General features: G+C 47.1%; 1 protein-coding gene across 16 annotated transcripts in view; it reads right to left on the bottom strand.

The window, feature by feature from the left end:
- LOC124063706 (serine/threonine-protein kinase BRSK2-like) overlaps window positions 1-26,131 on the bottom strand; it is a 77,090-nt gene that overhangs the window by 17,745 nt on the left and 33,214 nt on the right. For 9 of the 16 annotated variants that reach the window (XM_046397677.1, XM_046397660.1, XM_046397634.1 and 6 more), the window contains exons 2-12: window positions 23,674-23,768; window positions 15,686-15,771; window positions 13,540-13,680; window positions 10,536-10,652; window positions 8,283-8,316; window positions 7,631-7,699; window positions 5,922-6,068; window positions 5,545-5,576; window positions 4,955-5,119; window positions 4,631-4,728; window positions 3,646-3,799 (exon numbers count right to left, since the gene is read on the bottom strand). In XM_046397677.1, the coding sequence (XP_046253633.1) occupies window positions 3,646-3,799; window positions 4,631-4,728; window positions 4,955-5,119; window positions 5,545-5,576; window positions 5,922-6,068; window positions 7,631-7,699; window positions 8,283-8,316; window positions 10,536-10,652; window positions 13,540-13,680; window positions 15,686-15,771; window positions 23,674-23,768 (1,138 nt within the window). Of the gene's footprint in view, window positions 1-3,645; window positions 3,800-4,630; window positions 4,729-4,954; window positions 5,120-5,544; window positions 5,577-5,921; window positions 6,069-7,630; window positions 7,700-8,282; window positions 8,317-10,535; window positions 10,653-11,917; window positions 13,453-13,539; window positions 13,681-14,078; window positions 14,236-14,258; window positions 14,510-15,685; window positions 15,772-23,673; window positions 23,769-26,131 lie in introns of those variants that run through there. The other 7 variants (XM_046397651.1, XM_046397724.1, XM_046397761.1 and 4 more) reach the window with 5 other exon arrangements.

The following is a 26,131-nucleotide window of genomic DNA, read 5'->3' as shown; positions in this document are numbered from 1 at the left end:
AGAGCTGCAGAGCTGTCGACATCTTATCCACCGTTCCTTCCGTTGTCCCGACTAAAAACAAGATGGCCAAACTGGTGCTTTGTTACAGGCAGGACATGCAGCGTACAGCAACAGCAAAGTCAAAAGATTGCAGTCACATATGAGCTGACACGTCGCTGTGTGAAACGAGTATTAACACATTTCTCTGTGAAAACAACTACTACTGCTACTACTGCTACTACTACTCATTTTAAAACGCTGCCTGAACAGCAAGACCAAGTCAAGCTGCTTCTTATAGAAACAGTTTCAAAAGTGTTCATTCTTCATGAATATAAACAGTGATTTTTATCTCATTTCAGGACACTGACATTCATTTCAAATTATTCTTGAAACGTGTTTTTTTTTCCTTAGAAGAAAGTTAAATAATAATGAAATAAATGATAAAATAATTCACAGCTTTGGCAGATTCTCAGTGTGGTGACTGAATGGATTATTGACTCTTAGACTTCTACAGTTAAGTTTGTTAGCAGGTTATTTCTAATGGATGAATGAAACTTTTACATGTAAAAGTGACAGACACCACAACACATTTAAAGATGTTTCATAAACAGTACTAAAGAGTGAAAACTAATGAATGGAACAAAATGGATCTGACACTACAAACAAACCACGATGAGCGGAGCCGACCAATACCTTTCCTCCTTGCTGCAGTTAGCGTTTGTGATATCCAAGCTTTTACTGAAAACAGACTTGCTAAAAAGGGGGCAGACAGAAAATCAAGAGACAGACAGAAAGGCAGTCACATAAGGGGAATCCTGTAAAGTGCAGCATGCAGCACTCACAAAACAAAACAGATTTACAACAAAACAAAAAATCACCATGAAACAAACACAAAAGCCAGAACATGCACAGACTGAGAAACCAGAAGGACAAACACATCAATGGGTCATGCACGAGTCAGTGGGACGTTCACTGTCACGTTAAGTTGTTTGAAACTGAATCCTCCAGCTGGATGTCTGATGAAACGTTCACTGCTGCTCTGGCGTGTGCTGAATCGTTAAACTGAATGTAAAACTGAGGGCCGCGGACGCGTTTCCCTTCTGCATTCGGACAGTAAAGCTGCAAAACGTGAGAGCCTGAACTGTTTCCTGTCAAAACACGGTCACAGTCGATGAAGTTAGATCATCTGAAACAGGGAGGCCAAGTCCCTCCCCCTCTGGTGACCCAGCGTCTCAGACGCACATGCACCTCAGGACACCAGAAGGAGGCGGACTTTGCTTCTGTGTGGAATCGCTGCGTTCAGGGTGTTCAGACAGCTAACAGCGTAGCTTAGCCAGGTGGCAGCATCCACCCCGGAGAAACTGCTCCACAGAATTGAGTCAGTGGTACAAATACTTCAAGTAAACCGTTTGAACTTATTGTAGCCTACTGTTAGCACACAAGCACATGAGCATGCTAACAGCTGATTAGCAACCATGCAACAAAATGGCATTGTCACTGGCTGGCCAGCATGTTAGCTGTTAGCTCACCAGCTACAGTTGTTCATCAGCGAGGCCTCTGAGTGGTCACCGACTTCCACGACCAAATACTGACTGCTTGAAACCGGAATGAGCCTTTGTTTAGCGTCTGTGCTACAGGGTTCCTGTGCTGCACGGCAGAAGTGCAATTATCCCGACAAGTCATGGACTTTACAGCGACAGAAGACATGTTATCAAGAATTTCCCTCCAGGGATTAATAAAGGAATTCTGATTCTGATTCTGATGTTATATCCAAAAGGAAAAATATTTGCATATTCATCATAAAGTTTTAAAGAGGTAGAAGGAACAGCTGACACTTTAACGACTTTAATGTGGTAAATGCAAATCCCAAGTCAGATGCACATAAGAAAATTTACTTAAATTTCTATTCTTTATTAAGGGGTCAGTTTGGTTACATTTCAGGATGAATGTAATGAAAAGTAAAAATAAGAAAACTCTTCTTCTTTCGTCAGTAAATTCAAGAAACACTTCGACCTCAAACTGAACACGTTCTGCCACAAGTTTGCAGAGTGTGGGACCAAACGGCTCCTGGAGGAGGTGGAACGTAAAACATCTTTCTCATAAATATTACAGTACAAGTAACTGAACCTGTCAGAGACACGAATGAAGGCCAAATGAATGCAGTGAATTCAGTGTTAAAGATGTTTAAGCTCCAAATGTGATCCACTTGATTACATCCAACGTTCCTGTGTTCATCTTTTATGTTCTGTCTTTTATTTAGTGTTTACTACAGTTTCACACTGTGACTTTAATCCTGCTGCTCTGTTGTCTGTCTTTGAAAAACAATCCCCGTGCTGTTATTCAGTAAAAACACTCACTGTGGATAAAACACGCGAGGCCCCTCAGCTTCAGCCCGGCTTTACGCGTTTAGACAAAAGGAGCATGTTTTTATTTTGTCCACATCTCTAAAGATCCGGTCCAGCAACACCTCAAACTGGTGACCACAGCAGGACTTCAGCGCTCGTTAACTGCCGTTCATCTTTACTCGTTAGTGATGTGAGCCCAGAGATGCTGAGTGATCACATGATGCAATCTGAACGTCATGTGACACGTATTAAAACGCTGGGATCAATTAATCTCCGCTCATAAAACATACAAGTGCTATATACAAGTATGTGCTGTACACGCTATATACAAGTACTGAACAGGTTTTCTCAAATTCAGTAATGAATTGCATTTACAGAAAAAGAAGACTTTGAACTTATTATTCAGCAGTGTATGAAATGTGCAAATGGAACACATTCACGGTTCGCAGAAATGCACAACGTCAACATTTTAATCTGCAAAGGATTATTGCTAAAGCAGCTCCCACTGCGTTTGATTTGTTTGTGCCACAACTTGATTTACATAAATGAGAAGAACAATCGAGGTTTGGTGAAACGAAAACAGAAGTCAGGACTTCAGCCTCATGACGGTTGTTCTGCTGCTGTGAGGACATACGTGTCAAGGCCTCTTTCAAACATCAGAGCTCTTCAAAACGCCACACAAACATCCACGGTCACTTTGTGCCAAACCACATGTCAGCTTCACAGCCTCGTGGCCTCTTCGACCGCATGCTGCATGCACACTTTCCAAACACGACACGCAGACCCGAGAGTCCTGTTCCTGCACAGAGCTGGGAGCTCGTCTGGAACGGGAGGTCCGTGAGGTCTCGTGTGATACGCACACCTTGAGTCGACAGACAGAGAATGACTCATCATGTATTTAACCGCAGTTCAGTGAAGGGGGGGAGGATTTACAGCCGTGGACAGACCTGAGATCAGTGGAGTGAAGGACTGAAGGTCACACTGAGGCCAAACAGACAGCACGTGTGAGATAAATCTGAAAAAGGACCAGTCACATGTTGACGAGGTGCCGCTGAGCTGAACGTCCTCCCCCCATCACTGGACTGGGATCAAATACATTAACTCATAACAACCACCAATCACACTTTGAACAACAGCACATCTTCCAGACAGACCTTTAAGTGTGTGTGTGAGTGTGTAAGTGTATATGTGTGTGTGTGAGTGTGTATGTGTATGTGTGTGTGTGTGTGAGTGTGTATGTGTATGTGTGTGTGTGTGTGTGAGTGTCAGCGTGTGTGTCTGTCCATGCTCATGAACACACGTGCAGCTCTCCTTCTCTTACCTCTGGCCGTGGGTTGCCATGTCGATGGCTCGTCGCACCGGGACAGGAGATCCTCCCTCCGTGACGCTCAGCACCTCCATGGACTTCCTCTCTGGCCTCCGCTTACCGTGGCGGCTCAGCATGGGCGAGTCCACGCGCTTCCTGGGAGGGTCTGCTGAGCGGGGTCAAAGGTCAATGGAGGAACAACAGAGGACAGAAGGTAGTCAGAAAACCAAAGGTCAACCTCTGATGATCCATTTTCATCTGCTGATGATGTTTCAATATGAAGGCGATTTTCTGATCAACATAAGAATGAAAAACATTTAAGGTGCCCCAAGTTTTTCTCTCTCTTTCTTATCTCCGTTCCAGTTCATCCCAAAGGTGTTGGATGGGGTTGAGGTCAGGGCTCTGTGTGGGCCAGTCAAGTTACTCCACACCAAACTCATCCAACCATGTCTTTATGGAGCTTTGCTTTGTGCACTGGGGCACAGTCATGCTGGAATAGAAAAGGGCCTTCAACAAACTGTTGCCACAAAGTTGGAAGCATAGCATTGTCCAAAATGTCTTGGTGTGCTGAAGCATTAAGATTTCCCTTCACTGGAGGTCAGGGGCTGAGCCCAAACCCTGAGGAACAGGTCCATGAAGAGGGCTGTCTGGATACTTATGTCTATATAGCGTATGTGTGCCAATAATCTATATAAACAGATGTCTGCATATGAATGCAGAATCTTTAGGCAAGACGAGGTTCTGATATGGGAAGTGTTCTGGTTTTAGTGGTATTGACCAGCTCAAGTCCAGTCAAGACTTGAATATCATTATAGGGAACTGCCTTCGAGCCCTGACCTGGGAACATACGATGATGCTGGTCGTGATAACTGTGGTCACCCTGTTAGCACATGAGCAAACATTAAATACAAAGTGCAGCTGAGGCTGACGGAAAAGTCAAACTGTATGAAATCACGATCGGCCAAAGACAACGTGGACTTGAACAGCTGGACCGGCCTACCGATCTCGTTGCGTGGCGGCAGGTTCTGGTCCTCGTGGCTGGGGTACCTCTCCTTACGGTCCAGCAGCAGGAAGTAGATCATCTTTTCCTGGTTTTCACTGGAGAGAGAGAGAGAAGAGCTCGCCATCAGCTCAGTGCCCATTGGTTCAGAGCAGGACAGTAAGATGCTCCATCATCGAATGACATATTAAATAGAAGAATTCATCAAACTGACAATTTCTCATCTATTTCTCTGGGCCTCTCGTCGGCTCCGTCGTCCCCCTTCCTCCCCTCCCTGCCTCCCTCCCTCCACCCTTCCTCCACCTGCTCCTCCTCTTCACTCACTCCTCAGATAGCAGGTCTTTGGTCAGCTTGTCCTTGTCTCTGAAGCAGCCCAGCGAGTGCATGCTCTCCAGGACGTCGGGGTCGATCTCCTCGGCCGAGGCCAGCGTCCTGATGGCCACCTTCCTGGGGACGGGCTGCTCGGGCTCGGGCTCGTTCTTCCCAGCTCTGCAACACAACACCTGCAGCTAAGCGATATAACTGGCACAACCAAAGGAATTCAGGCAGGTAGCTTTTGCCTCTGAAGCTTTTTTTTGCTTTATAAGGGTAAATTATTAAGTTTCGCTCAAAATTTAAATGATGTTAGTGCGGAAGGAGGAAACACCTGAGGTACTCCTACCGTACTTACTGTAGTTGTCGTGCACAGAGTTTTCCTGTTTGCTGAGGGATTTACCTCCAAACAAAATGATTTAGATTAACTAACAGCTTGTGTTTTCTGACCCCACACAGCTGAGATCTCTAACGACTGCAACAAGCCACATGACAGAGATCTCAGACTGTCAGCGGACGGCACTGAGTAACACACAACTGTTAATAAACAGACCCAAAACCGGAGGAGAAACAGGAAGAAGGTGACAGGTGGGTGTACTTACAGGTACCACGTGTGCTTCTGGATCTGCTCTAACTGAAACAGAAACGACAGGAAACAAACATTAATGACTCTTTTATTTAGGAGGGGAACAAACAAGACGGTTTGCTTTAAGTGGATGTCGGGGCAGGATGTGATGTTTGTTTTGGCGTTACGGCATCAGCATCCTTCTGAGTGCAGGCGCTCGGGGCTGCGGGGGCTTTCTGACTTTTGGAGAAACTCAACCCGACAATCAGACGAACAACAGCGTTGTTCAAACTGTTTAAAACTTCCCCTGAGGTTCTGTTGGGATCGTTTGGTGCCTGAAACAACATGTCGTCTTGTCGAAAAGCGGCTACCTGTCTGCCCGGCAGGTGAAGGAAGGTGAGGTGAGGGTCTTACCGTGAGCCTCTTGGAGGCGTCCACTTCAATCATGCCACGCAGAAGGTTCTGACAGTCTGGAGGGATGAAGTGAGGCATGTGGAAAACTCCCAGCTTCACCTTCTCCAAAAGATTCCTCAGGTTGTCGTCGTCGAACGGCAGGGCGCCCTGCAGGAAGAGCAGCAGGAAACGCCGTCAGGGCTCATCTCGCACTCTGGCTGTAACGTGATGTCACTGGGTCTGGGCGACCTTAGCTAAAGGAACAATGACTGAAGTTTTGTCTTTGGGTGTTCCCTACAGGTCATGCAGAGAATAACCTGCTGGTTCCAATTCATAAAACATGTGAATGTGCTCAGCAAAGTTACAAGTTGGCCTGCTCAGTGGGTTTCAATTCATTTTGGGTAAGAGTTCCTCCTCAGTGTTGGTCAAAGGGGAGTTCTGGCCAGATGGCGGCGCTACTGGGAGGGGTCAGGGGGTCGTCTTCATCATTAGGAATAATCCAGCATGAATATCTGGAATCTAATCTGGGGCCAGAAGATGTGCAGGGATTAAAAACCATCCAGGACACCTGACATCACAGCCTCCTGTCAGCGCTCACTGACAGGAAGCAGTTTGTGCCAGTGCCATCACTGAGCAGCTCTGAGGAGCGCGCTCAGTGACGTCATGACTGATACCATTTGCTGCTCGTTTGAAACGAAGCAGGACGCAGCCAGATGTCCGCTGACGGCGTGTGCGTAATCCATACAGGACAAGTGGAGAGATTCATCTCCACCCGATGACTGCGCTCCATCTTAACAAGAGCGGGAGGTGCACATGTGGTGCGCATGTTAATGTCAGTGTGTGTGCTACACTGCAGCGCGCATGACACCACACGCCAAACTAAAAGGGATGACATAAAAGAACAAGCCACCACATTTAAAGCTGTGTATTTTAATGATCCCACATATTTCCAGCCTGACGCTCACAGTGACTGGTTCAGGACCTGAAGTCCCACGTTCAGGACCTGGTCCTGCCTCTGAATATTTCACTCCATCACCTTCTTCAGCATCATCACAGCAGTGTGGAGAAAATGACAAGTTCAAGCCATTTTCCATCATTTCAATAAACTTATTTGCTAATTTCTTGTGTTTTATCATCCACAGCTCTGAACAAGTCCAAGTCTGAGTCCAGTAAGTGGTGACAATTTGTCAGATCAGCTGGATTTTAACAGAAAGGCAAAGTTAGATGATGAAAACGTGTTAGATAGCATTTCATTTAGAATGTGGTTTTTTATTGGGACAAAGTGTGTTTCCAGAGTCTCAGCTTTAATGTAATCCCAGCTGATGCAATCTGACATTACAACATCCGCCCGCACTGATGATGCTTTCAAAGGCTGACCTGCAGAATTCGGTCAGAAAGTGTTAGTGGATATGAATTCTCAGGGCGAGTGCTAAAACCTTTCAGTGACTTTCCTCTTCACCTCCAGGATCCTGCTGGAAACAACTGCATCACACATCAAGACTTCATTCAGCAGAAATATTCAGGAGCACATGAAATCATCCTTTTGTTTCCCCTGCAGCTCTGCGTCGGGCCGGGAGGACGAACATGTCTGTGACAGCACCACGTGAACTCCGACACACACTCCTCGGTCTGCAGGAGTTCGCCGCCGTTCGGCCTGTCTGGTACTCAGCTCACAAACACGTTCAGAGTCACGCTGAGTTTGAGTCGGTTTATCAGCTGCCGTCACTCACCACTAAAAGTGCAAACAGGATGACACCACAGCTCCACGCGTCCGCCTTCCTCCCGTCGTACTTCTCCCCCTGAGACAGGCAGACAGGCAGACAGACAGACAGGCAGGCAGACAGACAGACAGACAGACAGACAGGCAGGCAGATAAAGATGAGGTTCAGGTCCGATGTAACATTGTGATGCTGTTATTTTGGAAAAAAGTGCCGTCTCTGTGGTACCAAACCGACTTTGTCGCCTTTGTGTCAGTTGGTCATCTTTAAACAGCAATTTTACTCTCAGATTCATGTGAACAAAATTAATATTAGTAACATATCAGACAAAACGTCTCGTGATCCGAGTCCCGTTTTTGGCAAAATGACGTGAAGGCAAACTGAATGAACAGAGTTGAGATCTTTAAGTGTGTGAGCACATGAAAAACAGAAGAAGGACAAAACTGTGAACGTTCGTCTGTGTGAAAGAAAAGCTGTCATCTCTGTTTGCTACGTTATCATCATTCAGGCTCGCTTTCCACAGAGGAAATATGGAAACAAAACGGACCAAAAAAGCATCCAAAGTGGGCGATGAGTGCGTGCGGAGGGGGAAGTGGTCGACAACAGGAAGTGGAGTGCAGTGAATGGAGGGAGGATGGAGCAGCGATGCCATTAGAGCACTTACCCTGATCACCTCTGGGCAGGCGTAGTGCGGAGATCTGCGAGAGAGGCAAAGAGGCAGCGTTACACAACAGGAAACACAGCCGGCAGCCAATCCGCTGAAGAGGACGACACCAGGTGAGCGTCCGCACCACCTTCGCATGTAAGGTCCTCTGAAGGAACACCAACCGCTTCACATCAAACTTTTCCTGTCTGATGTGAGCGTTACGCAACATGAGCTGGCCTCAGTCCAGGACCCGGTGACGGAGGCAGCAGGACACAACTCACAAGCTACGACCAAAGGTTACTTAAAGGACTGTTCCGCGGCTTTCAAAATGTACGCTTTGGCTGCAGAATTCAGATGCTTTCAGATGTGCTTTTCCTCCTGGCCAGTCTGCCCAATTATTTTAATTCATTTTACAACAAATGTGTGTCAAGAGTAAAATATGAAAGCCAGTGAAGTGAAGTGAAGGCTGGAGACAGTCGTTTCCTCCAGGGGACATCAGGGCCAGAATTCTGCTGATGATTTTCATTCATTTTCATTTTAAAACTTTCAGCCTCATCTCACCAGCTGCAGTTTTAGGTGAAAACAGGATTTAAAACAGAAGAAAAATTAATGAAGACGCAAAAGGTCTGCAGCTAAAGTGAAGCCGGTAACGGGACGCGACCGTTCACACTGATTTCTCAAATGATCCCACAGTGACGACGCTCGTCTGGTAAACACACACTCCATCACTGCCAACATCATACTTCATTATGCTAATGTGTATAAAACCAGTCGATCCGAACTGTTCAAACACAGTCGGCTCAAAACATACTAACTGCAATCTAATTACACCACAGCAAAACCTCCACCGCTCGTCCGCCGCCATCGCTGCGTGACATTTAATAAATTCCATTAACGTCACATGAAGAGTCGTCTCATATGAGATGTTCACAGGATCCATCAGAGGTTCTTCATAAACGGCGTCTGCATCAGTGAAGTATGGATCAGTAATCCGACAGATGGGCCCAGCGCTGCTCATCCACTCATCAGTCATCACTCAGTGCAGCCAGTAAACCTGCTGCTGCTCTCAGTCGTCTGCAGGCCAAAACACGTCGGCAATCTAATTAACACGGGGCCAAATATGAGCCTGACCACATCGAACTCATTTCATTTTTCTTCTGGGTTTCAGTGGTGCCCTGACAAACGAGTCGGCAGGGAATGAATGAATTGTGAAGTCAAAGACTTTGGGCTCGGCTGGTCGTCCTGCACGTCCTGCTTATCTCACAAAGAGCAGTTAACAAAGCGTCTCAGCTCGAGGTCCCACTAACTCGCTTCTTTGCGATCTTTCATGATTGTTGCGCTTTATTTAAAGGCTTTTAAACTGTGTTTTACAGTTGAAGCATTAAATCTGGTTTTCATGTGGTTGCCAGCAGCAGACTGAATGAGATTAAGCAGATGAAGGTCAAAACCGAACCGACCAACATTTCTGAGACAACTGAGTAAACTCCGTCTGTGGATGGACTCAGCCGTCCTCCACTGCACCACCCCAGCAGGTCCCGTGGTGTCTGTTCTGTCCGAATGGTAATGAGTGACTGCAGGCGGGACGTTGTGCCGCCGTTGTGCCTCTCGCTTTGTGCAGCATTTCTGAGCCGGAGGACTCGTCTTAAGCTGTTCCACATGACTGAGTCTGAGAAACGCTGTGGTGAGCAGGACCACATCGGACCAGCCGGCATCCTGCAGAGCTTTCTAAAGCCTGGAGAACAGGCCAAAGCAACAAGACACACACCTGAGCTCAGGTAAGGAATCAGGTAAGTCTCTGAGCCCCGAGTTCTGAGGGTCACATGCCCACTGATCAACTGTTTCATTAGCACTGAATTAAGTGACAACTGATCAATTCCAATCAGATTTTTAGCCTCTTTTACCAACTAGTCTTCAATCAGCAGCTAAGGAGTCGGATAGCCGGTGGAGACCAAACCAGAGCTAAAAGGAGAGAAAACATCACGTGGACAAAAACACAACTTCTAATGAGTGATAATGTTGCTCCGTCTCATCGTACATTTTTCCCTTTGACCTCAACATTTTAATGGTTGTACAGGACACAGAATCACTGACATGTCTGTTGTCACTGTACTTTGTTCTATAAGGAACAGACACAGAAATATTGAGTTGATTCATTCCTGTAATGAGTCACCTCACCAACATCCTGTTCATGACACCAAATACTTTGTGGATTTACTCAACAAGATAAAATTTATGTACTGTAATGAAGAGCAAAGACTTGAAAGCACTCACCCACAGCTGGTCTCCAGCAGGCTGTCCCCGACCTGCAGAGACGCCATGCCAAAGTCCGCTATCCTGATGTTGTTCTTCTCGTCTAACAACAAGTTCTCAGGTTTCAAATCTCTGTGGCTGCAGGACGACAGGACAGGAAACACAAGAGACCAAAATGTGAATCTGAATCTCAAGCTACTGGTTTTGGTGACTACGTCTCCTGTCAGATTAGCGTCTTCAGTGCCAAAGGGTCAGTGCAATGTCATCAGAGCTGCTATTAACAATTAGTTTATTAAAGATTTGGTCTATAAAACAGTGAAAAACAAGAGTAAAAAAATCAGTTTCCGAGAACTTTAGGTTACTTCCTCAAATTTGGAATGAATTTATGATTCAGGTTGAGGAAGGTTCACAGGTTGAACCAAACTAATGGACTCTTGAAGAAGCCAACAAGAAAAAGCAAAGTCTCACTGGTTTTAAGACGTTTGGTCTCTCACCTGAAAAGCTTCTTCAGTTCTGGAGCTGAAGAAGCTTTTCAGATGACAACTTCCTGTTTCTTCTGACTTCCAGACACCAAAGTGTTTCTCACTCACTGCCATCCTGGAAATCCAGTCTGTACTTTAGTTTCTGTTTGGGAACACGTTAGCTTTGAGCTTAAATACTTTAATACTTGAATCCAGTTGTTCCTGACAACTTCAGGGCAGTTTGTTCTTGTGCTTCAGCCTCTGGAGGTGGCGTTGGTGAAACATCTAAGCCTGACAGCATCCAGTATTATTTCTGTGGCAAAGGCCACTTTATTACAATCCAGTTAGCAAGAGCTGATACACTTCAGGTGTAGGAGGCTAAAGTCAGGATCAGAATCATCCTTTAACTCCTTTAACTGCCAACCTTTAGCATGAAAAGAGCCATTTCGCCCGTTTCCCACCAAGTTACAACCCACTCGGAGCCAAAAAACCTATTTGACCACTGAACTGAAAGTAACACCACATATAGTTTCCTTAAATTTATGTTTTACATATATGAGAACTATAGTATGTTACTTTTATGAAATCAATAAATTTTAAACAGAAAACGACACTGACACTTATACATTTATTTTCAAATAAGATAATATATAAATATATTAGGGCTGTGGCAACGTTAACGCGTTATCACATTAGGGTCTGGGCAAGTCAACGCTTAAATTAATTAACGCTGTCAATTATTATTTTTTATTTTATCGCGCATTAACGCAGTTTTTCAGTGAGCAAGTGAGCAACGGACTTCAAAAATAATTAATATCATAAAAACAACAGCGCGACAAAAAAAAATTCTCCACGTTAATTAATTATCAAGTTAACGCATACGTGATAATTATGCGTTAAATTGCACAGCCCTAAAATATATATGAAATAAAATAAAAGAACCACACGTTACGCATACCGGTAAGCCAGTTTTGTCAGCAGTAAAACCAAACGAATCTGTCCATTAAACGATCTATTTTCGTCTACAACTTTCCTCTTCCTTGATTTGTCCACTGCTAGCTTACCGGGGAGCAAAACGGGTCACTGATTTGGCGGCAAAAGGTGTCGCAAACAGGACGTGACGGATATTTTGATCGACAAGATATTAAAACAAGTTTTACGTTAATGTCACAAGAGCACCCCAGTGTCCAAAGAAATAACTATTACAACTATAACCTACTTTTTGAAAGTAGTCAGTTATATATAATATATAATAATATGTTCTTCTGGCATGTGATTTAGAAGTACAGGTAGTGCTTTTATTTTGAAGGAAGAGTCCGGAAATGGTGTTGCTGTTGGTGTGCAGACGTTGTTAAAGAGTGCTGATAAACGGACGCAGGTTACGGTCGTTCATTCAACGCAGCCTCCGTGTTTTATTTAGATCACTGATGAACGACTAGAATGAAATCAATTTAAATTAAGTGTCCATTATTATATTCACATCATTTCCCCCCCAAATATGCTCGCCCTCTCTTAGCCACGGGAGCCACACAAGAGGGGTGAAAGAGCCGCATGCGCCCCGGAGCCGCGGGTTGCCGAGCCCTGCGTTAACTCATAACGAGTCCGACTGCACTTCGTATCTGGGTTTAAATGTTCACAGATGAACAGCTGGCGTCTTAATGGCGCGAGGCGGAGCGTCTTTGACGTGCGATCGCTCTCACACAAACAACACTGCGGCCGCGAGCCGACGGACTGAAGGTGCCTTCAGGAACACAGGAGGGAATCTGCTGTTGCAGAACTCGGCTTCGAGCAATGCTTGGACCATTTTCTGTCTAAAGTGGATTTATGTTACACTGTGGGTGATTACTTACCAAACTAATTTACTGTCAAATTCTTTTTGTGTTGTGCTTGTCAGGAAAGCAAAGGATCACAAATTAAATAAATTAAATCGTTTCTGGTGCTAAAGCTGAATGTTAGTTGAAGTGACAGCTTTAGAGCTGCATGCGTCCTGCAGGAGGAGAGTGTGTGAGGAAATAATGAGTCAGTTGGTCTGATGTTGTCAGCTGCACAGTGAATAAGCTGGGTGAAACCACTGTGGGACGTTCACTGCCCTCTGACACCATCACTGGACTGCAGCTGCTTAGGCACATGAGGTCATCGAGGTGAACGAAGACAAACAGTGCGAGCTGTTGTCCACCAGCATTCAACACCCTGACCTGAGATGATACGAGACATTAAGACGGTTTATCGGCCATGTTTGCTGCCGTCGTACGATTATTACAGGAGCTCTACAGGCAGCAGGTGGCGCCAGGTCTCCAGTCAGGGTTTTAAATCACAGTAGAAGAAGAGGGTGTGACATGATGACATGAAGAGCAGCAGACAAACATAACAAACTTTTGTTGTTATATCTTAAGTCTTTTTTTAATGCACAGAAATGAGAATAAAACCGGTTTCCAGCTGGCTGTGCTCCTCCTTTGTGCCTCATTAAAAACACTGCAGATGTTACGCCCGACTTTGCCGCGGTCAGAAGTGATATAAATCACAAGCAGCTGGCTGAAAAGTGACACAATGTGAAGGTCACAAACCATATGGAGTGACTGTGGCAGAAGTCCAGCGCTGAGATGATCTGTCTGAAGAACTTTCTGGCCTCTTTCGGTGTTAGTCGGCCTTTTTTCACCAGGTAGTCGAACAGCTCGCCCCCGGACACGTGCTCTAGCACCAGGTACCTGCACGGGAACAGGAAGTGCAAACAGGTCATCTGCTCAGCTATAGTGCCAGTACTGCTATTATTATTGAAATGAAGTACTGAAGTACAGAAGACGCTCCTGCTGCTCTACAACTACTTCCAAGAAATGTCTGAAGTCAGTGAGCTACTTTACGAGTCCTCAAATCTCATTAAAGACGACGCTGTCTAACTGACTTCACTGAGTGTAGTGGCCCCTTGTCACTATCCGCGCACGCTGGTTGTTTAACGGGCTTGTACGCGTGCCAGTGTAGGTGTATGCAGGTGCAAATGGATAACACAGCCAACGTCCAAAACACTGCTGATTGTACTCCAGGTTTATTTAGTCTACATACAGTCAGCTCAAAAGTACTCACTTTAACCATAACAATTCAATCTGACCTGAGAAGTAACACCATGGCTCGGTCAAAAACCATGTGGATTCCCCAGCGTGCACCACTACCCTGATTAACCCACCTCCCCATATAGATACAAACCATGGCCTAAAATAGATACTGCCACCTACTGGCAGAAATGCATACAACACTTGTGAACATAGAAAATAACCAATTTGGCTCCTACACTGAGACTCTTTGGTCCGTCGGGTCGTTCTGCTTTATTTCACGTCATGTGACGAAATGTGCAGGATTTTTTCCCTCTGAAACGTTGAAAGTCTCCTGAAATCGAAGCAGCGATGCCCCCTTTGAGTCCACACGCACAGTAAACATCCTCAAATCCTGTTTAACGGAGGAGGCTTTAATGAAATAATTGGGTCATAAACTACAGTATTAGGCGGCGACATGTGGAAGTTACCACAGCACATCGATGCAGAATGTAAATCCTGCATCGGTTTGAAATGCTTCATCAGCGATCTGCGTCCGTTTGTCTCTCGGACGTCTCTGATCCTCCTGCAGCTCGTCTCGCACGTCCACTGATTTATGAGCAGATTAAGGGATGTGCTCGAGCGTTTACCTGTCAGGGCTATTTAAATTAGAAACGTGATTTGCGACTGTGAAATTTTCTACTGCAAACTGTTTGCGTGCGCGGTGACCACCCGTCCCCGTCCTCACAACATTAACAAAACAAATTCCTGCTCCGCTTGACGGCGGAGCCTTTATCAATTATGGAAGAGCGCATTAAGCTGTGCCACTGCAGCTCAGCGGCCACATGCAGCAGATTAATGTACACAGCAAAACACGGATACACATCAAGGCTCCACAGTCAACAATAAAACATTTCACGCTTTAATAAAATCCCAGAGCTCAAACTGCAGCATGGAGCGAATGTCCACAGCCCGGAGCGAAATTTAGGGTTTTGGTCTTTCATTTTCGTATCTTATCAATGTTGTTTGTCAGCCCTTAAATTCAGACTGAAAAGCGAGTCCTCCTCACGTTCTGTGCGAAGAAAAACTACAATAATAATGCAGACTTTTGGGTAACATTTTCTACGAAGACCACATCATAAACACGCAATGATTTCTGATGCACTAAGTCATAAATAAAACTGTCCTCAAACACTATAGATGTGACTTATAACGAATGCCCACACAGAGCCCTGACCTCAACCCCATCCAACACCTTTGGGATGAACTGGAACGGAGATTGTGAGCCAGGCCTTTTGGTCCAACATCAGTGTGTGACCTCACAAATGCTCTACTGCATGAATGGGCACAAATTCCCACAGAAACACTCCAACATGTTGTGGAAAGCCTTCACAGAAGAGTGGAAGCTGTTAGAGCTGCAAAGCTGTCTGTGTGTTTACAATGAGACGTCATTAAAGTCCCTGTTGGTGAGATGGTCAGCTGTCCCAATACTTTTGTCCATATAGTGTATACTCACCCATACTTCACGTTACTCAACTCATACACTGATAACTTATGACCTGTATAAATAAATATTTTAAAAGATCCAACTGGTCCAAGGACAGTGAATGCATCTCGTCATCCAACACACACACACACCTAAAGAGTTGACCAGTGAAGTGGTGTGTTCATGTCTTCATGTACTTACAGGTATTTCTTATTTTCGTAGACGTCATGCAGCTTTAAAACGTGGGGATGCTCAATGAGTTTCAGGATGGCGATCTCCCGCTCCACCTGCACAGAGACACCGCAAAAGAAACGACGTTAAAGGAGACCACACACACACACACACACACTCACACACACACACACTCACACACACACTGCCACAAACGCTCACTATGGCACCACTGTGGATTCATACACCGCTGAAAATAGTCCCCCAACAACAACACTGTTTGATTTGCTGACTGTAAGAAAAATATGAAATGACAGCAGATCGATGTGGCAGTCCTGACTTCCTGTCACAGTATAACAGGTGAGCGTTATGACCTGGCAGCGAGTCTGATGACGAGGAAAACGTCCGCTGCCTGCCGGTGAGTTCACACCAGCTCCTTTTCTAAGGTGTGTTATTGTAATTCCTGCAGATCAACGGTCAAACAGACCAAAAGATGAGGTTTGCTGAGGGACGGGAGTCGCTGCGGGGGCTTTTCAAAACCTGTGATGTGACCATCTGTCCAGAGCAATGCGTCCAACCTGAAGGGAACACCTGGTCAAACGCTAAATGTGTCTAACAGCTGAAGACTGTCGGGCAGCGTGATGTAAATGTGACTCTGAAGTCTTGTTGGCTCCTGTAAGTTAAATCCAACCCTGCGGCCTCGTGTTTCCACCACAGAAGCCACTTCATCGACCTGTTGAAGATCAGATCAGTTTTACACGTCTCTGTCGACGAGGGACAGCCCGCGTTGGTGTCGGCGGGGATCTGAACCACAGGTAATCAAACTGATCCTCTGCTGATGCGTCCTATTGATTTCAGATTCTCATCGCTGCTGGCCTTTAAGCTGCGGCCCACCGCCATCAGTCGGTCGTCGTTCTCCAATCGCTCATTTTCTCGTCACGGCTCGCGTCCTGACCCTTTGACAGTCTGGGTCTTCGTCTGGTGTCCCCGTCTGGTGTCCCCGTTCAGGGCCAAGTGACGGGTCTGCGAGGCCAAACGCAGGACAGATGACACCAGAAAATGAAATTTCACTTCCATCAACGCTGCTGGTCTTCAGATCTGTCATGGCGAGTGACGGCGGCTGGCAGCAAATAAATAATAAAAGAATTCCCTTTAATCTCACCAGCTTGTCCTTCCACCGCTGTCGCCTCACCTCCCAGAGCTGAACAGGAAGAGTAACTCTGATGTCAGAGCTCGCCAGAGATCTTTCAAGGCCCGCTGGATGAAGCCACAATGTCAGTGACAGTGAAGAACAAACACTTCCAACAGGATAAAGTCAGACTAAAAATGAGCAACGAGTGTGACCTCCAACGCTGTGACTTCCTGCGGTGATGCACAGGTGAACTCCAGGACGACGTGACATCACTGCTGCTCACAGCTGCAGCAGATTTCTGACCTCATCCAACCAGGACAGCAAACGCTTTGAGCCTGCTGCTCGGTTACTCTTCACCACCCTGTTCATTTATCACTGATGGGTTTTTGTGACCTTTTCATCTTCCTGTCTGTAAACACTTCCTGAACGAGAAGCAGCCCGTCCAATCACCACAGCCCCCTCCCGCAATCCTCAGGTTTAATAAGTTCACAGAGCGTCAGATGATCGTGGTGCACATAAACCAAATGTTATTACTCTGAAGAAAGAGTAGCAGCTCCTGAGAGAATCATAAAACATTTAAAAATGTCAAGAGACAATTAAAAAATCAGAAAACCAGTTGGTTCTTCGGGCTGCTCTGCGGGTCCTGACGAATAACAAAACACCTCAGAGTTAACGTTTTCGAGGCTAAAACATCCTTCGCCTTTTCAACAGGGTGATGACAGTCTGACCCAGCAACAAGACGTCATCACTCTGATGATCAGCTGATCGTTTCCATTCTGTAACACGACATCCCGCCTGCACGCCAGCACGTGGCGTCTCGAGTCTGGGCTGCGTACAGCACTTCCTCCTGCCATCAGGTCTAACGACCCTCGTCTTCATCATGCAGCGCAGCCTGGCGGAGGCTAATTAAACACATGTAAAGGTTAAACAGCCATTCAGCCTTCTGCCCTTCACGCCTCAGCAGCGACGCTCACGTTTATTAGGTTCCGTTATGACCCGTACGGCGTTTCAATGCGTCGTAATGAAGAGCGTCTGAATGGAGGGTGGAGGTGGGAGAAACGGGAGCTGAGACGCGGACCGGAGGAGCCTCAGCTCAGACCACGTTTGAGAGGGTCGCCTCAGCTCAGAGCCGCCTCCACTTAACCAAATCCTCGGCTCTTTAACCCTCCTCGGCGCCGGCCGGCCGTCCTCACTGCGAAAGCGTCTCCAGCCTCAGGAAAGGCTCAGAGCTCCTGAAACCTCCACCAGTCAGCACCTCCATGAGCAACAGCTCCTCTTGCTGAGGTACGAGCACCGACTCGGGTCAGCGCCGCCACCACGTCCCTCTTCAGCTGAAACACGACGCAGAGCACTGGAACGGCATGAGGACTGAGGCTCACTTCGATGTCCAATCCCGCTCAAATGCAATCAAGCGGCTGCTGTCATGTGGTTTGGCAGACGAGACAGAACACGCAGTCATCCAATCAGAGGAATGACAGGAAGTGTGAAACAGCAGGGGGGAGGAGCAGAAAGAAAAGGAGACCAAAGAGAAATGAGAAGAGAGGAAACGATAGATAGATAGACAGACAGATAGAAGAGAAGAGCCAAGGACGGGACAGAGCAGACGTCTGCCAGCCAATCAGCTCGTCCCCTCAGCCGTCCTGCAGACGGCCCACTTGCTTCCATTCAGACGTCTGCAGCCTCGACTGCATCAGACAGAAGGTCAGATGGCTGACAGCGGTGATTCATGGGAAAACGTGCTCCCGTCATTCGCCTGTCATCAGCACTCTGTCGCTCCACACGCCGCCAGCAGAGACGAAGGCCAAACAAAAACGCCGCGGACACCGAGTCCGTCGTCGTATGCCAGCAGCATCATGTTTCGTCACAAACCCAACGGTCCACTGAAATACTGAAATATGGTTCTGAAAACACGCCGATTGGTGTTTGATCAGAACTGCAAGACTTAAGAGTTTCATGAGCGTTCAGATGAGTTCGTTCTAACTTTATTTAGTGAACAAGATGTGCATTAGTGTCAGCTGCTCTAGTGCGACACCTAGTGGCAGTAAATGTCATGTTTAGCCTTTAAAGGAAAAACGTTTCCATCAGTGACAATAACATCTGAAATTGACTGCTGACTGTTTCATCACTGGGGGCAGTCGTGGATCAGCGGTTAGGGTGTCGGACCCGTAACCGGTGGATCGCTGGTTCGATTCCCCGTACCGGTGTCCATGGCTGAGGTACCCTTGAGCAAGGTACCTAACCCCCACTGCTGGTGAACTCTGCTGCGTGCTGCTGCACGCGGTTGCCCACTGCCCGTCACTTGGGTGGGTTAAATGCAGAGCACGAATTTCGTTGGAGTGAGTTCCCTCCAATGACAAAAATATGTCACTTTCATCGTTCATCTTTCATCACAAACTCCACAGATTCTGGCTGACATTAAAATGAATTCCAGAGATCTGAGACTAAATTAAACTAAAAGACTAAATTAGGCTGAACTGTCTGCTGGAGCCTTTTACAAAAAAAATGTTGAAAATAAACAGTGAGACAAAAAGAGAAGAAATAGGTTAACATCATGATTTGATATTTTAGTTTCTAATGCCCCATTTAGATGTAAATTTGGAGACAAAAGCAACTGCTTTTTAACTTGTGTATGATCATACAGTGAAAACACACACAGACTGCACACGTGTGGGTTTTTCAGGAATATATTTTGATTTCCAGCTGACAAAACAAGACGAAGCCACAAAGGCTGCAGGTACCATCAGGTGTGAAACCAAACACGCTAACACCGCGAGCCACACACACACACACACTGCAGCAGAAGCACTGGGGCAGAATCAACACAGTTAAGTCAGTATTGACACCATTAACACGACCATCCAGTCGCTGAGGAGATGAAATGAGTCCAGTCAGGCATGAGAGACTCGACTTCGACCTCTGAAGAGCTCAGACGCACAGTCGGCTGCACTTCAGCTGGGAAAAAGAGATTTAATCTGACACACACACACACACTGTGGTTACCACACAGGACGTCCCTCAGTGCTGGACTCACACACACTGACAGTTCAGTCTCTCAATCTCAAAATCCTACACCATCGAATCAACCGAGTCCTTCTTATTGTGATGTCACAGTGAAGGTGAATTCATTTGTTTTTATTTCCTGTCTGGTTTCGTCTCCGTGTGTCCAGCTCCTGTCTGCATGCTGTCCATGAGCTGCTGAGCAGCAGGCAGCAGACAAACCGTCAAGCAGCCCAAGACATAGACACACAATATAGACAAAGGTATCCAGACACTCCTCTTCATGGGTCTGTTCCTCAGGGTTTGTTCTCGGCCCCTGACTTCCAGTGAAGGGAAATCTTAATGCTTCAGCATACCAAGACATTTTGGACAATGCTATGCTTCCAACTTTGTGGCAACAGTTTGTTGAAGGCCCTTTTCTATTCCAGCATGACTGTGCCCCAGTGCACAAAGCAAAGCTCCATAAAGACATGGTTGGATGAGTTTGGTGTGGAAGAACTTGACTGGCCCACACAGAGCCCTGACCTCAACCCCATCCAACACCTTTGGGATGAACTGGAACGGAGATTGTGAGCCAGGCCTTTTGGTCCAACATCAGTGTGTGACCTCACAAATGCTCTACTGCATGAATGGGCACAAATTCCCACAGAAACACTCCAACATGTTGTGGAAAGCCTTCACAGAAGAGTGGAAGCTGTTAGAGCTGCAAAGCTGTCTGTGAGTTTACAATGAGACGTCATTAAAGTCCCTGTTGGTGTGATGGTCAGCTGTCCCAATACTTTTGTCTATACAGTGTATTTTCTCAGGCGGTGCTAGAAGTGATCTTCTCCCTTCTCCCTGTGTCTTGTGTTTTCTGTAAAGCTCGTTGATCTGCATTTAACAACTGAGATTTTAAGATTTACGCTTATTGCAATTATGTTAACAGATGTAATAAAACAAGTGGGCCAACATGTTTTCAGTGTTTGAAACTCCACTGAGTCTGTGTGTGTGTGTATGTGTGTGTCAGCCTGCAGTGTGTGGACTGTACTTTGTCCACTTCCTCTGGCTGTTAGCTGCTCGTGCTAACAGCTCAGTTTCCTCCTGTGCTTCATGTGTTCAGACTCTCCATTAGCCGCAGTGGAAACGCGGGCGCCCGGCGAGGCGTCGCCGCTGTGAGGTGCTGATCTGTAAATGTCAAGCTACTCATCACACACGCACAGATTGGAGATATACTGCAGGAAGCTTGTACCGACACACAACAGCGTGATGATGTGCATGTTATCACATGACGGAGGCGGAGGAGGCGGAGGGACGGGAAGGACGCGACGGCGAGGAAACCTGCAGGGTTTATTTCTGCTGCACTGGAAAGCATGTGCTGCAGCGTGACGTCCTCCTCCTTTTGACTCTCAGTCGATGACGTCTGAGTGTCTGCAGGCTGCAACTAATGGATGCATTCGTGTGGCGCTTTTATCCACAGCGCCTTACAATATGCTCCTCATTCGCCCATTCAAACACACACACACACGTACATACACACAACAACACACTCACACACATACTCACTCACTCTCTCACACACACTCACTCACTCTCTCACACACACACACACACACACACACTCACGCGCACACACACACACACACACGCACACACACACACACACGCACACACACACTCACACGCACACACACACACACACACACACACTCACGCGCACACTCACTCACTCACACACACACACACACTGGCAGCTATTGCGTAATGTTCTGCGCTGCCCGGCGGCAGCGGTTTGGGGTTCCGTGTCTCGCCCAGCGACATTTTGACAGGCAGCACTCGGCTCTTCACCCGTTAATGTCCTCAGTCCTCAATGGTTTCCTTCTCAGCACTCAGAGGACAAGCTGAGACACACGAGACACAAGTCCATCCAGAGGTTTAAAATCAGTCACAGTTTGAGGCTGCGGCACAGCGAGTTTCAGCCCGACGAGCAGCCGCATGTCCTCACAGTTACTGCACAAGATTCTGACGGAATAAATTCTGTGGGGCTTTTCCTTAAAAAACACAACGCGGTGAGTCATCGGTGGGAGAAACACGCCTCTGACCTCGATTTCCGTCAACACAAACCACAAACATAAAACACATCACGAGCAGACGATGATGTTTCAGTGCAGCCCGTGGAAAAGCTGCAGGAACGCCATCCAAACTGTACAAGCTGGGGATGAAGACATGCATTTATATGGAAATGATTCGGGTTCTCCCTTTAAAAGGTCCCACGTGCAACAATGAACGAATGAAATGTAAATGTGTCGTGTACTGTGAGCAGAGGACACATTCATATGCAGAATCCATCCAACAGCACAAAACAACACGACAAAGATAAAAGTAAACCTGCAGCACTCGGAAAATGTCAAACAAAACGGGACAAAACGGGGTCTCTTCAAAATGCCAAAGTGAAGCGGGAGGGGGAGGGGAGGCGGCCTGAACGCCACGTTTCAAACATTCACGCTTTGTCGCCTTGTTTCTCCAGAGACTCTTTGGGGTTTGGCTGCTTGGATTTCATTGTGAGAGAACAACAAGGCCGTAACTCGGGCCAGTCGCTGCGTGTTGCCGTGACGACGGGACCTCAGCATCTTCTGGAATGAAGATTAGAGGAAGCCGCCGGGGCAGAGGTCCTCATGCTGTGCACACACACACACACACACTCACGTGGACAAGGATACCTGAAGAGGTGTGACACACACCCTTCATCTTTGCTGCTGCTGATCATCACAGAAGATCCAATCAACTTCCACTCATAAACACACACACTCCTCTGTCTCTGTGTGTGTGTGTGTGTGTGTGTGTGTGTGTGTGTGTGTGTGCGCGACAGGATGTATTAAAGCAGGCCTGCAGGCTGTCAGCTCTCAGAGACTCGTGTTGCTGTTTTTAGATGTTGTCAAAGAGCAGATCACACAGCAGGAAACGAGATCTTTTCTCCGATCGGATCAATTCTGTCGTCTCACTGGCGTATTTTTCAGAAAACGATTTTTTTGTGAAGGCATTAAGGGGACCAAAACATGAGGGATCAGCGAGTGCAGCGACTCGTGTTTTAACATGGACGCTGTGATCCACCGCAGCGTCCGCCGAGAGCCGTCAGTCTGCAGGTCCCCTCAGTCCACTTCAAAGACTGGACGGCCGACTGTCCGCTCAGACGACTTCCTCACTTATCGAGCCATGCAGGCACTTTATGGCTCTGTGAGCTTCCTCCTGTCAAACAGCCTCCTCCACCTCCTCCTCCTCCACCTCCTCCTGCTCCACCTCCTTCAGCTTCCTCCACCTCCTCCTCCTCCTCCTCCTGCTCCATCTCCTTCAGCTTCCTCCACCTCCTCCTCCTTCACCTCCTCCTGCTGCCCCTCCTTCAGCTTCCTCCACCTCCACCTCCTCCTGCTCCACCTCCTCCAGCTGCCTCCCAAGACGGGGAGGACACACAGTTAAAATAAAGATCACAGTAATACGTATACAAAAGCGAGTACTAGTACTGAGGACTGAATGAAGCACAGTCCAGTAAAGAGTAGCTCCAGTCCTGCTGACATCGAGGCCTGGACCTCTTACTGGAGCCCCAAGAGCAAAACCCAGTCCAGCTCTACTTCATGAAGAAATGAACAAAAACCATGTCTGATGTCTTCATGAAATTCGCTGAACCGAAGGAGGACAAAGTCACACCAGCTGTTTGTTGGAGCTGTGGACGGACACAAACAATGGACAACCAGCTGCTCTGGACTGCGTGGGAGGAACCGTGACGGCAGGTCCAAACCTCAGCCTGGGCCCGCACTGCATTCTGGTCTGCTCATCAGGTGTGGAACAACAACACACCACAAACCATTGAACATCAGACTCACACACACACACACACACACACACTCTGCTGTCTTACCTTCATGAGGACGGACTCGCTGAGCTTTTCTCTGTTCACGATCTTTATGGCGACTTTCTGACACGTGACACAATGGACTCCCAGCTTCACGAGACCTGAAACACAAATTGAAATCAAATTCATGTTGGGTCATTAATTCAAACGCGGGCGGAACAAAAGATTTTCAAAGTGTTCTCATGTGAAATCAGAATCAGCCATCAACCATCCCGGGTCCTGCAGGTCCTGCAGGTCCTGCAGGTCCTACAGGCCCTCTAAGTCCCCCAGGTCCTCCAGGTCCTGCAGGTCCTCCAGGTGTTCCAGTCTGATGACCAGCACTTCACTCAGTATGCACACCCAAATATCACAGAGATAAAAGACCTTTCTGAGCAGAAGCTGAATGAGTCGTGGTGCTCGTGTAGACTCTGTGTAGACCTCATTCTGTACCCCCCCCCTCCCCCGAGTCTCTTTTTCATCATGTACTTCTGAGAACTCGCCTGATGTGACTCTGGCGCCGTAACACAAATGTCAACTCGCACTTCCTTCATCTTATTACAGCCAGGGAGTCTCCGTCCGTCTCTATCAAAGCTCTGACACCTGGGAGGAGGTGTCGCTTTGTACCGCGGGGCTGCAGACGGCGGCGGAAAGGCCACTGCGCATATGCACCTCTTCATTAGCTCTCGCTGCATGTATATTTCACAGGACATGAGGCTCTCGCTCTCTGAAAGGTGATTTCCCTGCAGGCTCTCAGAGGAAGCAGAGCCGTGAGCGGCTGATACTGCAGCCTGGGGGCTCTTTAATGTCTCCGCTCAGAACCCAAATGGCATCCCGGGCGACACTCAGTGTGTCTCATTGATCTTGTTGTCAGGTCGGCTCGGAGGCGACTGCTAACCGCGACACATGGCGGAGGAAGGCCCGTAAAGGTAAGTCAGCATTTCCATTTCTGAAAAAAAATCCAGTTAGGAAGTGGAGCTTTGGTCAAAACGAGCACGACCGGCAGCTCCTGAATGCATCTGAGGCCTTCAAGAGACCAGCAGAAACATGAGTGATGATGTGTTGTGGTCCTCTGAGGAAGAAAAGCTCTTTAAAGTGTACGTTTGAGCTACACGAGCCCAGTGAGGCCTGGAACGAAGACGGATCTCCTCCACAAACACGTCTGTGCTCCCGGAATCTTCTCGTCGTTTTTCTTCCTCCGACCCAGCACAAAAACCATAAAACTGCTTTGTGTTTGACACTTTTCACGGTGCCTCTCCGTTATTAGCATCATCACGCAGCTCAAAACGAGGCCCTGAAGTACAAATCTGACGTTTCCACATCAACAACCGCCCACTTTGCTTGTGTCGAGTCAGCGTGGACGAGTTCGTGAAAGCTTCCACATCCGAAACACGTTCGTCAGTGAGCGTTCGTGAACAGCAAACCACACGAGTAAAATAACAGGAGATTCAGATCCCGGACGTGTGAGTATTTATGCCACACAGAATCAACAGTCATGAATGTACAAGAACACAAAGTTTTCATTCCTTTCTTCACTCTCGGCACGACTCTGGAGTCATGGAGGTCCACGCCCAAACCCGCCTAAACCGACTGACTACAGTCAACGGTTCAGGCTGCCGAGGCACGTCGCTTCAGGTTCACTATATGTCAATAAAAATCAGTTTGTGAATTCAAAACATTTAATCTTTGGGTTTTTGTGCTTTTTTAACATTTTAACTACCTGGAACTCAGTGCCCAACAGACCTGGGAGCAGCTGGGGAAGCTGGATTTACTCAACCCGGATAACTGGACCATAATGAAGAAACATCAGCACAGCGTTGGACTAAACGAAAAACATCAGTACGCGTCAAAAAGACGATCATTAACAAACAGAAGTAAAAGCTACTGGACCCGACACACCAGGGACTGACCGCACACGCTGCCGGTAATAAAATGTGCTTCTTTTACATGCACACAGGTAGACGCTGACATACAGATGCATGCGCCTCATACAAAAACGTTTTACATTCTGTTGAGGAATGAAAATTCAGCAATAAGATGTCGGCCATCTTTGTCATCTGTGACTCATCTTTCTTCCAACAGTTTTTAAGGATTCCATCAAAACTCCTCAGGTGTTGGTAGGTAATCATCTGCATTTTTGAAAGGGTGTCAGCAGTCGTAGCAGCACCACAATCCATCAGGACAACCCTGAGCTAACATCCTGACAAACGCACAACACTTTGCCTTTTAAGACTCGTACACCAGACTGCTTCCCACCCCGATTCCTCACAGCAGGCTCCAACGTCCATGGACAAATTCAGATTTTTGATGTGACGAAATGTTCTCCACTGCTCATGAGGAGACACCGAGGCAGAGCTGTCCATCATCACACATGGACGACTGCAACAGCTGGGCTCAGGCAGGACAGGACAATGCAAAACTTTAAAAGATGATCACAGCGTGTCACCGGACCAGCAACCTCGAATCTCTGACCCTGCCAACCAGCATA

Source organism: Scatophagus argus, chromosome 1 (genome assembly GCF_020382885.2).
Source record: "Scatophagus argus isolate fScaArg1 chromosome 1, fScaArg1.pri, whole genome shotgun sequence".
Classification (NCBI taxonomy): Eukaryota; Metazoa; Chordata; class Actinopteri; family Scatophagidae; genus Scatophagus; species Scatophagus argus.
The sequence above is the reverse complement of the archived record's forward strand: the minus strand, read 5'-3'. Positions and strand labels throughout refer to the sequence as shown.